The sequence below is a fragment of the Sinocyclocheilus grahami genome, unplaced genomic scaffold, assembly GCF_001515645.1.
Source record: "Sinocyclocheilus grahami isolate Dianchi unplaced genomic scaffold, SAMN03320097.WGS_v1.1 scaffold369.1, whole genome shotgun sequence".
In the NCBI taxonomy this organism is placed as follows: domain Eukaryota; kingdom Metazoa; phylum Chordata; class Actinopteri; order Cypriniformes; family Cyprinidae; genus Sinocyclocheilus; species Sinocyclocheilus grahami.
In genome coordinates this window covers 182,806-195,869 of record NW_015505548.1, presented here as the reverse complement: position 1 = coordinate 195,869, position 13,064 = coordinate 182,806, and the positions used below count along the sequence as shown (strand labels likewise).

General features: G+C 35.5%; 1 protein-coding gene across 1 annotated transcript in view; it reads left to right on the top strand.

The window, feature by feature from the left end:
• LOC107549328 (disintegrin and metalloproteinase domain-containing protein 12-like) overlaps positions 1-13,064 on the top strand; it is a 104,377-nt gene that overhangs the window by 17,326 nt on the left and 73,987 nt on the right. Inside the window, exons 2-3 of the mRNA XM_016230376.1 lie at positions 4,109-4,212; positions 9,988-10,061. Of these exons, the coding sequence (XP_016085862.1) occupies positions 4,109-4,212; positions 9,988-10,061 (178 nt within the window). The remainder of the gene's footprint in view (positions 1-4,108; positions 4,213-9,987; positions 10,062-13,064) is intronic.

Here is a 13,064-nt window from a genome sequence, read left to right as displayed (position 1 = left end):
GTACAAGTATGGCGTATTTAAAAAAAAGAACATTATAAACAGCAAGTTCTATATCGATGAATGACTGAAATGACATGATCTGACTTGTTTTTGTTGTTTACCATTTACATGCGAATCCCCGTGTTAACAAGCTTTCAAGACTTTAGAACTTTCAAGGTTATAACTTCTAAAAACAAATTTATAGTTGTCTTTGTAAAGAAATATGTAGCTTTGGAGCCGCTGCTGTGATGTGTGAATACTCTGGCGAGTCTGCATCTGCGGTGACAAAGTAGTTACGCTGACGTGAAGCTGATGCGAAGCTCGAGCTTGAGGTGTTGAACAGGCGTAATGACAGCAGACGTTCACAGCCAATCCAGCAAAGGATGCAACCCGGAAAAACTATCGGTATGGATTTTTGCCGATAGTTCCTGCAATCGTCTAGTGCCGATTAATCAGTCGACCTCTAATGTTATCTGTCCACAGTCTCTGTTTCTTTTCACAGTGTGTTCAGCGAGAGGGAAACCCTAGTATTAGATATAAAGCAGGCATAAAGTTGAGTTGACTAATCTACAGCCTCAGTCTGAAAGGAAGACCTGCTCACCGTAAAATACACACAAACACACACTCACACTCACACACACACACACACACACACACACTCGAGGAGAGAGACAAAGGGAGACATGAGCACAGAACAGAGGGAATTTGAGGTCTATGAAATAAGATTGTGGGTCAGACAGGTTAAAAATGTGAAAGACATCCAAAACCTAGTGAACTATCTACATATCTACATTAAAATCTGCCTTCAAATCTGGCCAGTCTGGTGCATATAATTGGTGGTTACCTTTACAAACAGCTGTCATGTTGGATGTGTGCCTTAACATGTTTATTTAAAATGCAAATTAACACATTTCCTCAGTTGCAATAGTTGATTGCAACTGTAATTGTTTAATTTCTCACTTGCATGCATTATAAACCAAACAGGAAGACGTGTATGCATTGCAAAGAGGATGTTTCAGTTAAGCTTTAATGAAGACGAATCACGTGAGGCGGTTGCATGTAGATGCTAGTGAACTCTTTTGTTTGGGCTAGCGTGGCTTTCTGCACGTTCAGTGAGTTTGTATTGTAAACTGCACTCTTAATATTTTGCTATCACTGCATATTGAAGTGTTTTTATACATGATTAACGAAATGCACTGCTGGTGCCATTCTTGATAAATGCTTGATGTGTGTATGTATGTGTGTGTGTGTGTGTGTGTGTGTGTGTGTGTGTGGTGTTGTAATCAGTGAGTTCAGTGAGTGTAAATGTGTTTATATTGTTGATGTCTCTGTGGTAAACTGTCTGGGAGGAAACCATTTGCTTATGCTTGGTCAAAAACCCAGAGGCTCTGGTCCAAAATACTGTAGTGAGCTGCTGTGCTGGCATAGCAAAAATAACCATGGCAATTATAAATAAATAAAATAAGATGTATTTTAGAAATTATAAAATTATATATGTACATATGTTTATTAATTAGTAATTAAACATTTAATTTTTATTTTATTATTATTTATATTATTATTTATAATTTCCAGTGTGCAATATATATATATATATTTTTTTTTTTTTGTGAGCGACTGTGCAGGCATAGGAAACAAACCATGAAAATATAAATAAATAACAAAATAAACATACATAAAATAAAAGCTTTTTATGAAATGTATAAAACTATATATGTATATATTTTTTATTTATTAATTAAACATTTTATTCTATTATTATTTATAATTTCCAGTGAGCTACATTTTTATTTTTAGTGAGGCACTGTCCTGCATATATATGTCCAGTGTATATATATATATATATATATATATATATATATATATACTCTGGACATATATATGCAGGACAGTGCCTCACTAAAAATAAAAATGTAGCTCACTGGAAATTATAAATAATAATAGAATAAAATGTTTAATTAATAAATAAAAAATATATACATATATAGTTTTATACATTTCATAAAAAGCTTTTATTTTATGTATGTTTATTTTGTTATTTATTTATATTTTCATGGTTTGTTTCCTATGCCTGCACAGTCGCTCACAAAAAAAAAAAAATATATATATATATATTGCACACTGGAAATTATAAATAATAATATAAATAATAATAAAATAAAAATTAAATGTTTAATTACTAATTAATAAACATATGTACATATATAATTTTATAATTTCTAAAATACATCTTATTTTATTTATTTATAATTGCCATGGTTATTTTTGCTATGCCAGCACAGCAGCTCACTACAGTATTTTGGACCAGAGCCTCTGGGTTTTTGACCAAGCATAAGCAAATGGTTTCCTCCCAGACAGTTTACCACAGAGACATCAACAATATAAACACATTTACACTCACTGAACTTACTGATGAAAACAACACAGACATACACATCAAGCATTTATCAAGAATGACAGCAGCAGCGCATTTCGTTAATCATGCATAAAACACTTCATTATGCAGTGACAGCGAGATATTAAGAGGGCAGTTTACAATACAAACTCACTGAACGTGCAGAAAACCACGCTAGTCCAAACAAAAGAGTTCACTAGCATCTGCATGCAACTGCCTCACGTGATTCGTCTTCATTAAAGCTTTATAAACAACTGAAACATCCTCTTTGCAATACATACACGTCTTCCTGTTTGGTTCATAATGCATGCAAGTGTGAAATTAAGCGATTACAGTTGCAATCAACTATTGCCACTGAGGAACTTTGTTAATTTGCATTTTAAATAAACATTTAAAAGGCACACATCCAACATGACAACTATTTCCAAAGGTAACCACCAATTATATGTACCAGACTGGCCAGATCTGAAGGCAGATTTTAATGCTCATGTAGTTCACTAGGTTTACACAGATTTTTAACCTGTCTGACCCACAGTCTCATCTCATAGACATCAAACTCCCTCTGTTCTGTCCTCATGTCTCCCTTCGCAGGTCTTCCTCTCAGTCTGAGGCTGTAGATTAGTCAGCTCAACTTTATGTCTGCATTATGTCTGATACTAGGGTTTCCCTCTCACTGAACACACTGTGAAAAGAAACAGAGACTGTGGACAGATAACATTGTGAAATCTCTTGGTCAGCACATTTACTGACTCTCTGAAACTCAAACAAACACAGCCGACTGGCATCCTTCATTTTCAATCTAATTTAGTTTTAGTTTCAGACTCACACACAGACAGCTTTCACGCTGCACATGAATCACATTTAATCTTTTCAACTGACATTTTGGCCCAAAATTGACAATACTGACTAGGTAGGTATGTATATATAAATACTGTTAAAAAGTTTTTGGTCGAAAATATATATATATATATATATATATATATATATACTTACTGTATGTCATTTTGACATGGGAAAGAAATTGTAAATGAATGCTGAATGGAAAAAAAATACAGTATTATTATAGTTCATAATGCAGTTTTGCAGTAACAAAACCTATTTTAAAAAGACCTCTATTGTGTGAGAGAAATTAAGAGATCAGTGAAGCATTTTCTTTTGAATGAGAAATGTGATGTCAGTTTACATGCATATATTTAATTCATTTATATTTTGCAGTTTAATTTTAATATAAAATAACATAACTATTTTAATTTAAATTCTTGTGGTTTCTCAGAAATTTTGCTGAATCTGCTTGAGATACGCTGCACTGTACAGATATGAATGTATGATATGTACATATGATATCACTTTTATAGCATATAGGGACAGACGAGGCCACAAGAAAGAGCTTCATTAGGTCGTTCTAGAGGTCTGATCTAAATCGAATCAGACCTGAAATATATGCAGTTTCCAGGGAGATTGTTGTCAGGGCAAACCTGATGTTTGAAAGCATCGATTAGCAATGTTGTGTTCATGCCGTCACCTCAGCAGGCTGCGAATGCAAACGCCAAAGAGATTTATAAATAGCATGGATTGAAGAAAGACTATCTGCGAGTGATTTTAAAAACGTAATGCACAGCAGGCTTAGTCAGTGTTTTAGTGATGTCGTCAGTCAATGAAATATCTACACCAAAGATCAGTGGTTTGCGTTATTGTGGAGATTTCACATAGGCTACTTGTTTTTCCTTCTTTCAGCTGCCTATCCGAATCAACACGACACGCTGGAGCATTATGACATAATCGAACCACACCTGCTCATCGGAGGACAGCAGAGACCAGTTAGTCTCATAAAGTCAATGGTAAGTCACTGGTAAAATCAAGCTCTCAGTTTTTTTCACTCAGAAACATGGCCACATACACGCTGCAGCTAAATTCGGTTGTCAATTCACCTTTTAGTGCTTAGTCCTGTTGTGTACACACACACAGTTCAGCAATTTACTGGAGAGAAAACGGCATTCTACAACCATTGACAATTAGTTGTTAATGCCGTATTTAAAGAGTTGTGTCTTTTCGATTCGTGCGGTGCAAAAAAAAATCACAGGGGTATATTTTGACTCATTTGTATTGCCAGATCTTGCTAGGAAAAACAAAACAAAAAACGATAAAAACAAGCCCATAATAAGCTCAAATCCAAATGTGTTATCTTGGAAGTAAGACACATAATAAAATATAGTGACCTGCATCTGATCACAGGGGTATATTTTGACTCATTTGTATTGCCAGATCTTGCTAGGAAAAACAAAACAAAAAAACGATAAAAACAAGCCCATAATAAGCTCAAATCCAAATGTGTTATCTTGGAAGTAAGACACATAATAAAATATAGTGACCTGCATCTGTCTACTTTATTAACTCCATAATCTGTATCATTTCATGAGCCGAGCCCAAACATCAAAGCCAAAGACGCTTAATAAGCCTCAATTATAATAAGTGGACATGTTTCAAGAGCGCACACTGCACAGGGTTGCCAAGTCCGCTGTTTTCTGGCGGAATTGGGCTACTTTTAAAAGTAAAAGTTGCATGTAGCAACCATGTACTTTAGGTATGGGACTTGCATATTTTGAGTTTTGATATTTTGGATATGGTCATTGGGCTGCTTTTGTATGCAGACCTGCCAACCCTGGCTCTGTGAAGCTGACTTCCAAACAAACAAAACACAACAGCTCTGTCAACGGTGGTTTAGTTAAAATTGCCGAACATAACAAGGGTTTTGTCGCTGTAATATTACTTATTACACAACACAAATTGCGGATACCAAATGTGCAAGACGACCATTGCTATGGTTACCATGGTGTCAATATTTGCAGTTTCAAGAGTGAGTTCTGTTCTGTGCACACACAAAACTGTAATTTAGGGCATTCACTCAAGTATTTAAATACGGTTGGCACTCCTGAAACTGTACAGTGTGTACTTTGCCTTTGAAAGTTAAAAGTGTTGCATATGCATTTCCTAGTTGACTTTAAATTTCTAATTTGTGTTCTCAGTACCGATTCTGATTACATGCTGGTTGAAGAAGGAGTGACTTTGAACTTCTTAATATGTTTTGGGAAGCGGCGAACAGACCTGTCTGTGAGGGAATATTGTTCCCGGAGGGGATGTGTTGCTTTTGTCCTTAATTAAAAAGATTTCTCAACCAATTTGTGGAATGAAGACATGCAGGGTTGTTTTGAAGCCCATTTGTTTAATTTATTTACTCAGAGTATGTTGTTTTCTTACTGGAGTTTGTAAAAAGGTTTTACAGACAGATTTTACATGTGTATTGCCATGAGCAACAGTCATAAAGAGTCAATCGGACCACCCAGGGATCTGTGTGTGGAGATTTAGCATTGAAATGTAGGGGGAAAGGCCATTGAACTAGTTAGAGTTTGTTAAATTGTGGATTGTGACAAGTTCCTGTGAGATGTAGCTTGTCTAAAGTAATGCCTGTGAAATATCACTACTTGAAAAAAGCATTTAAACCTTTACTTTAACCAAACCTGTTGATAAAGTCATGCACATCAGCTTCCAGCTTTTACTCTGATTTATGAATTCTTTTCAAACCATGTAACATTTCAAGTGGGTAGGTTCATTTTTCTTTAAAGGAGCACATATCCTAAAAATATACACATTACTTCATGTACACATTTTTTTCCCATACAATCACAGTCTATTGTGAACACTTCTGTCAAGGACTAAAAAGGACAAAAACACCATAGAAATGTCACAAATAGCCATAGAAGTATTTCATGCGCTATATTATTAGGAACAGACAGCAATTTTCATCATAATTCATGTGAAAATCATGTGTGTTGTGCATTTGGTTCTATGAATCACTTTTAATTTATATGCATATATGTATGTATGTATTTATTTATTTAATTTTCTTTGGGGGCAAAATATTTAATGCAATGCATTACAATGATTATTGAGAGAAAAAAAATTGTTCCTCAAAAGCCTGATGATCATATTTGATCATATTTCAACATGATTTTTCTAAAAAAGGATGTATGGATAATAATGTAAACCTGCATTACTTAAGTCCAGTAAGTGTTCACCTTGAAATATTACTGACAAAATAAAAGTTATGTTTACATGATAAAAGTAAGTAAAGATTTCACAGCAAAAACAACCACGACCTGTAAGTGGACGTTTGTAGAATTACACTAAAAGGCCTTTTACTTGGAAAAAACTACTGTCATTATTAGGTGAATTATTCTATTTAACTTGGTCATTTCAGATTGCACAAGTTCTTATTTTCAACCCTTGTAGATTTGCATGCATTTTATTTATGGTCTTTTACCTTTAATATATAGGACAGTCAACGGAGGGTGTAACTCTGGGAATATAGTGAAGGAAATGTATTAGGAGGACATAATGCAGTCTGGACTCACATCATCAAAAACCGAGCACATGCTTTGCCTGCCATGCCACGGCTCTTTACACGTGTTTTTCAGATCACTGTTCTTCTTCATGACCCAGTTGGCACAGGCGCACTGCCTGACACAATGACATTCTCCTGCAAAGTTTCCTGGAGCAGCGCAAGAACATCCCTGAATACTCCCAACCCCACATGTCAAGCCTGGGATGAAGCTGTTCAGCTGGAATGGTGTGTTTCGTTTTTGTGGGACATTTATTATTGATACTGACAATTTAAACTTTTGTTTCGGCTCCTTTTGCTCCAGTGCACCAATGGCTGTTTGGATCCTCCAGGTGGTCTTTGATAGAATTGAGATGGGAGGTAATGTTATTATTGGAGACCAGTGATTATTCGGCAATGCAAGTCTCTCTTGTTCCTTTTCAGTAGATTTATGAACTAGTGATGGAGATTATGACCAAAAAGATTAGTTGACTGATTTGTTCAGTGACTCTTTGACCAGCAGAGGGCAAATGAATACCTGAAAGCCAATGAAAGTCAATGCCAATCACGTTTGAAGACCCCTGGGAGCTTCACAAAGTTCTTTCATACTTCTTGCTTTGACACTCTTGTTTTACACTCTTGCCGTGATTTAACTTTGAAACTTCTCTGAGGAACCCTTACAGGGGTGTTAAATTTGCTCCATTTGTTTGCTTTACTATGGATTTATGGAGGTCAAAGTTGTTAGCTGTGGTTTTGTAACCAAGTTACATCCATAAGAGCGTCAACCCCTAAATGTCTTTTCATCAGAGATTTATAAATGCACTCCCACAAACTCTCAATGTATCCCATGCGGTTTAACACTGTGAATGCTACGCCCATGCATTCAATAAAGCAATAGGCCACAAGTTGACATATGTTACAGTGATTTTACCATGGGAAACCATGTATTTTCCTTTGGCTTTTGTTTAATCAGCTTTTCTTTTTTCCATCACTAGGATGAAGGTCAGCCCATATTCTAGGTCAAATTTGTGCTAAATACTTAACTTTCTCTCACCATCTACCTCAGTGTGTATGCGTCACAGTCGTAGCCATGCATTAGCATGCATATGCAATGTTGCATGGTGCTCTTCATGTTAGACAGATGATTCATGCTTATTTCTGCTGTATTTTGTCAACGCCTGACTGGTTTAAATCCATTTCCCTCAGAGCCTCGGAGTAAATCTGCCGAATTTTCAGACTTACAGAGCGTGAAGAGAATTAATGTCAGAGAATTGAAACATAAAACTAATCCTCACAGCTCCAGACTTACGACACAATGGTGTATTCCTTTTATCCTGTACAAAAGTCCACTCAGAACTGGAAATATGCTTTCTCTTGCTGTCTAATAGTGATGTTCGGTTCTTGAACGAATCGTTCTTTTGAGCCGGTTCTCAGGAAGTAACTGGTCGAGCCGGTTCACAAATCGAACTGAATCGAACTTTAGTTCCGGGTTGATGACGCACAGCCAAAGTAGCATGTCCAACTCAAAAAGAACCGATTGAGCCGGTTGAACCAACTGTCGAAGTTTGCCGAGGATTACCGAGGACTCAACAAGAACCGAATGAGCCGTGGCGAAGTTTGCCGAGGATTACCGAAGATTCTGATGAGTGAGTTGACGATACTGTGCAAGCCTGAGGCGCGTACTGGAAATATGCGTATTATGACTGTTATTAATTTACATTTTATTAAAACCTGCAAAAACCTTTCTGTCGAGGGATGTAAATACATTTTACAACAGTTTGTGAATGCATATTATATTTAAAGTTGCTTAAGCGAAATCAAGGAGTTTAGTAGACTATTTTATTCATTCTTTAAACTGTAGACATGTAGAACATATCCGTGTTTGTGCATCAATGTCTGTAATGTGTGCTGTAGGTGCGAATCTTTTAGGAATCTTATCCAAGTTGTAGGCTAGTCACTATTGGTTAGTCGTATCTGACATAAAGGATCCGCGAATGAAACTGTGACCACAAACACCATTAACTTTATTGCATTATATGGTAATAATCAACATGCTTTTACACAAATAACTTAATTTTTTTAATGTTTCAATATGTGTTGACACAAATGACTTATTTGAATTTTTCATTGACACAACATTGTACTGAGTTGTTAGAAAAGAAATGCATAGAGAGTAGTTATTGCTTGATGACGTCAGGAACCGATGAACCGGCTTTTTGAACCGATTCAATGAGCCGATCTGTCCGAAAACAACTGGTTCGCGGAAATGAATCTGACTTTGCATCACTACTGTCTATTGGTCTGAGGACTTGCATTGTCTTTAATGCAGTGGTTAGAACTTCATCTTCCATGAATATAACCACTAACATAAGTTAAGCCAACAAGAAACAGCGATTGCAACCCATTTTACTTTCATAATGTGATGCATTCTGAATGAACCATAATATTTAATGGAAATAAAGATGTACGATCACATCTTTATTCTTCAATTCATTGGGAATATGTGTTTTTGTACTAACCACTAATAATATGGATAATTAATTAATAGATGACTTGTTTGAAGAAACCAGCACTTTATTTACTTATGTCATCCAACCATAAACTCTAACATAACATTTCAAATTATTATCAGTAAATCAAAACCAAGTAAAAGCCATCAGAACGATTGAAGTGTGCTGAGATGGGTTCGCCATCATAATGTGGTATTTATGGAGGGTCCAGAAGTGGCACAGGTGTGTGTAATTATGTAATCAACCAGTCAGCTGTCATCTTTTCAAGTGGCAATCAACCAGTTATATCCACTAAAGTATATGTGGATGCAAATTAAATGCTAATGCATTTAGGTGTCTAATGAGATGCTTTCATCTAATTTTTTAAATCTTGCTCATTCATTTTGTTTCTGTGTTGGAATGACCCATAAAAAGTATATCACTGTGTTTGTAACAGCATGTTACTACCATACTGCTCCACTACACACTTGAATACTGTATCCCACAATGCAATGCACTTGGTGTGACCATTTTGATGGATGATCAATATTTGCAATGATTATTTAATTTTGCACAACGTAATTTTAAACCCACTTTCTTTTTTATTTTAAATTTTTCACCATCGATTAATGTGGCGACTTTGGGAAGTGATTTAAGAAAATGTGAATTTTGTGTCTTATGTTTTAATATATATTTGTTTTCAGTTTAGGAGGAAATGCATTTCTTCATTCTCTTTTGTCTGGTTTCAGGGTCATCCTGGATCACTGAAGGTGCTAATAGAAGTGGATGGAGAGCAACTGCTACTTGATTTGCAGAAAAATGAGTAAGTCCTTCTTTAATCTGTCACTTTACCACATACACGGTACCATAGAACAATGATGGTAACAGTAGGTAATACCATGGCACTTTGATATATATATATATATATATATATATATATATATATATATATACATACTATGGCAGGGGTTTTTAGTCTTTTAAATGCCACAGAGCCCAAATATGATCATCCTCTTATGAAGGACACCATCATAAAATGAAAAAAGCAGCTATGTATTTGTATGCATAAAGACCCAGTTTGTATTTGTATTTTATGTAAATTAATGTTATAAATATTTGAAAAATATAATTTTTTTTCTATTACATTATTAACGTTTATTTATTTATTTATTTGTTTGTTTTTAATAATTTTTATTATGTTTACTTTTATTTATTAATTATTAGTTATTCATTTTTACTGACTCCCTAGCACTCCTATGGAGATACCACAGTATATACATGGGCGCTTAAAAAATACCACGGTATTTATTTTGTACACATACTTTCTTTCATCCTAATCTGAATCCATTTTAAATGCATGAAATCTGTGTTGGCAGTTACTTTTGTCCAACAATTTATGATTTTTGTTTTGACCATTAAAAAAGCCCTAAAACATGCATATGTGTTGCAGTAATATTTTTGTAAGAGCATAAATGCAGTGTTTAAATAAGACATACTATGTAGCCACAGTTTGTTGCTTATTTAGCGTATATATTTAATGGATTTGTCCATTCATGCATCATTGTGTCGATCTGAATAAAATACCAGAGAAGCTATTAGTTCAGTCCATATTTTAGTTTGGTGTGTGATTCCTACATAAGGCACTGTAGTATGTCTCCTTCTGCCTTGTAAGAATCCATATCTTTTGCTTTTGAAGGTTGAGCTGATGTTCTAAGTCTGTGTTTCAGAAGTGTAAGACCAGTGTGAAGCGGTCAATCAGGTCGGCGTAGTGAAGCTCCTGTCAAACGAACCCTTGCCTGTGTTGTTTTTGAATGCAAATGAACATTCGCTCTGACAGCTTCATGCCGGGGGCGACAAAACACTACAACAGAGTCTAATTACTGAATCTGCAGATGCCCATGTTCTTCATTTGTCATGCAGCATATCATCCAGAGAGCGAGACGGTGGGAGTGTAGGTTTGAAGGGTAGGTGAGCAATAATGACGTAACTGAGGTCAGCGCGTGAGCTGTAACATCTGAGAACTCACCTCTGGTTTTATATTCAGGTTGACATTGATCTTCATGGTGAGAGTGATTGAAACCCCTTCTCTGGTAACACAGAGCATGTGTGAATGTAAACCAGAGCGTGAAGAGGAAAAAAGGAAACATTCAGAATTTGCGGCGTGTTTAAAGTTGCGGTGTAAGTGACCTTGAAGTTATAGACTTCGTATAGGCTACATGCACAGTGCTGCTAAATGCGGCCCAGATCTTGTTTTCTTATATGAGACAGGACACAAAAATTGCATTTTCAGTTCTGAGCTTGGACAAAGTTTACATTGTACAAATTCTGAGTCTGAATTTTAGTCATGTAACCAGATCTATTTTTTTCAGACATTATAATCAATATCTATATGTGAATGATGATTTTAATAGCTGTTATAAAGGAAAGAGAAGATGTAATGTCTTTTAAGGGCCACATTTAAATAGTTTAAAATGCATTTTATTCCTGCAATGTAAAGATACATTTTCAGCATCATTACTCCAGTCTTCAGTGTCACATGATCCTTCAGAAATCATTCTAATATGCTGATTTGCTGTTCAGGAAACATTTCTGATTATTATCAATGTTGAAAACAGTTGTGCTGCTTCATATTTTTGTGGAAACCGTGATACATTTTATTTTTCAGGATTCTTTGTTGAATAGAAAGTTTAAAAGAACAGCATTTATTTGAAATATAATTTTTTTTGTAACATTATAAATGTCTTTACTTTCACTTTTGATCAGTTACATTCTTAATAAATAAGCATATTAATTTCTTTAAATGTCTTTCTTCTTTAAAAAAAGTTTTGCACAGCATTATATATAAATGTTTTATAGACAGAAAACCAGTATTGCCATCGAGCCTGTTTTCCACAAAACCTCAGCTTCGCTGTTATTGTGACTTTTGGCTGAGGTTGTGGTGGTCAGACAGTGTTGTGTGGAAATTAAATCCAGCATTTGTTATACTGTATAAGAAAGAGAGCGAGAGTGAGAGAGATCTCGTGTGAGTCTCCTGCTCCAGTGAAGCTGATGAATTCCAGTTGTTGAAACTGGATGAAGCAGAGCGGAGTAGAAAAAAACATTAATCAAATGAAATTATCAAAATTGAAAGCTCAGATTTGTTTTTCAAACTCTCTGATTTCAGCACAAGAAGTTCAAAACGTTGTGGGAGGTTCTCAGCACACTGATGTACAGGGTCAAAGACTTTAGTTCTTTCACAAACAGCATATGATGACCGGTTTATGTTCCTTATGTTCCTAGTCTTTTAGTCTATGAATGCTTGATCGCAGTTTAGTTGCTGTAAGACTATGACCAAGTCAAAGCAGTAGATGTACACTGAAATAGATCAATGCATGTTTTCTGTAAGAAACACTTGTACAACATGAGTCCTGTATTGCATTAGAAAGACCGTTGAGTATGATATATTAAAGGAACACTCCACTATTTTTGAAAATAGGTTCATTTTCCAACTCCCCTAGAGTTAAACAGTTGAGTTTTACCGTTTTCGAATCCATTCAGCCGATCTCCGGGTCTGGCGGTAGCACTTTTAGCTGTAGCTTAGCATAGATCATTGAATCTGATTAGACCGTTAGCATCTCGCTCAAAAATGACCAAAGAGTTTCTATTTTTTTCCTATTTAAAACTTGACCCTTCTGTAGTAACATCGTGTACTAAGACCGACGGAAAATTAAAAGTTGCGATTTTGCGAAATATGGCTAGGAACTATACTCTCATTCCGGCGTAATAATCAAGGAACTTTGCTGCCGTACCATGGGTGCAGCAGGCGACAGTATAGTTCCTAGCCATA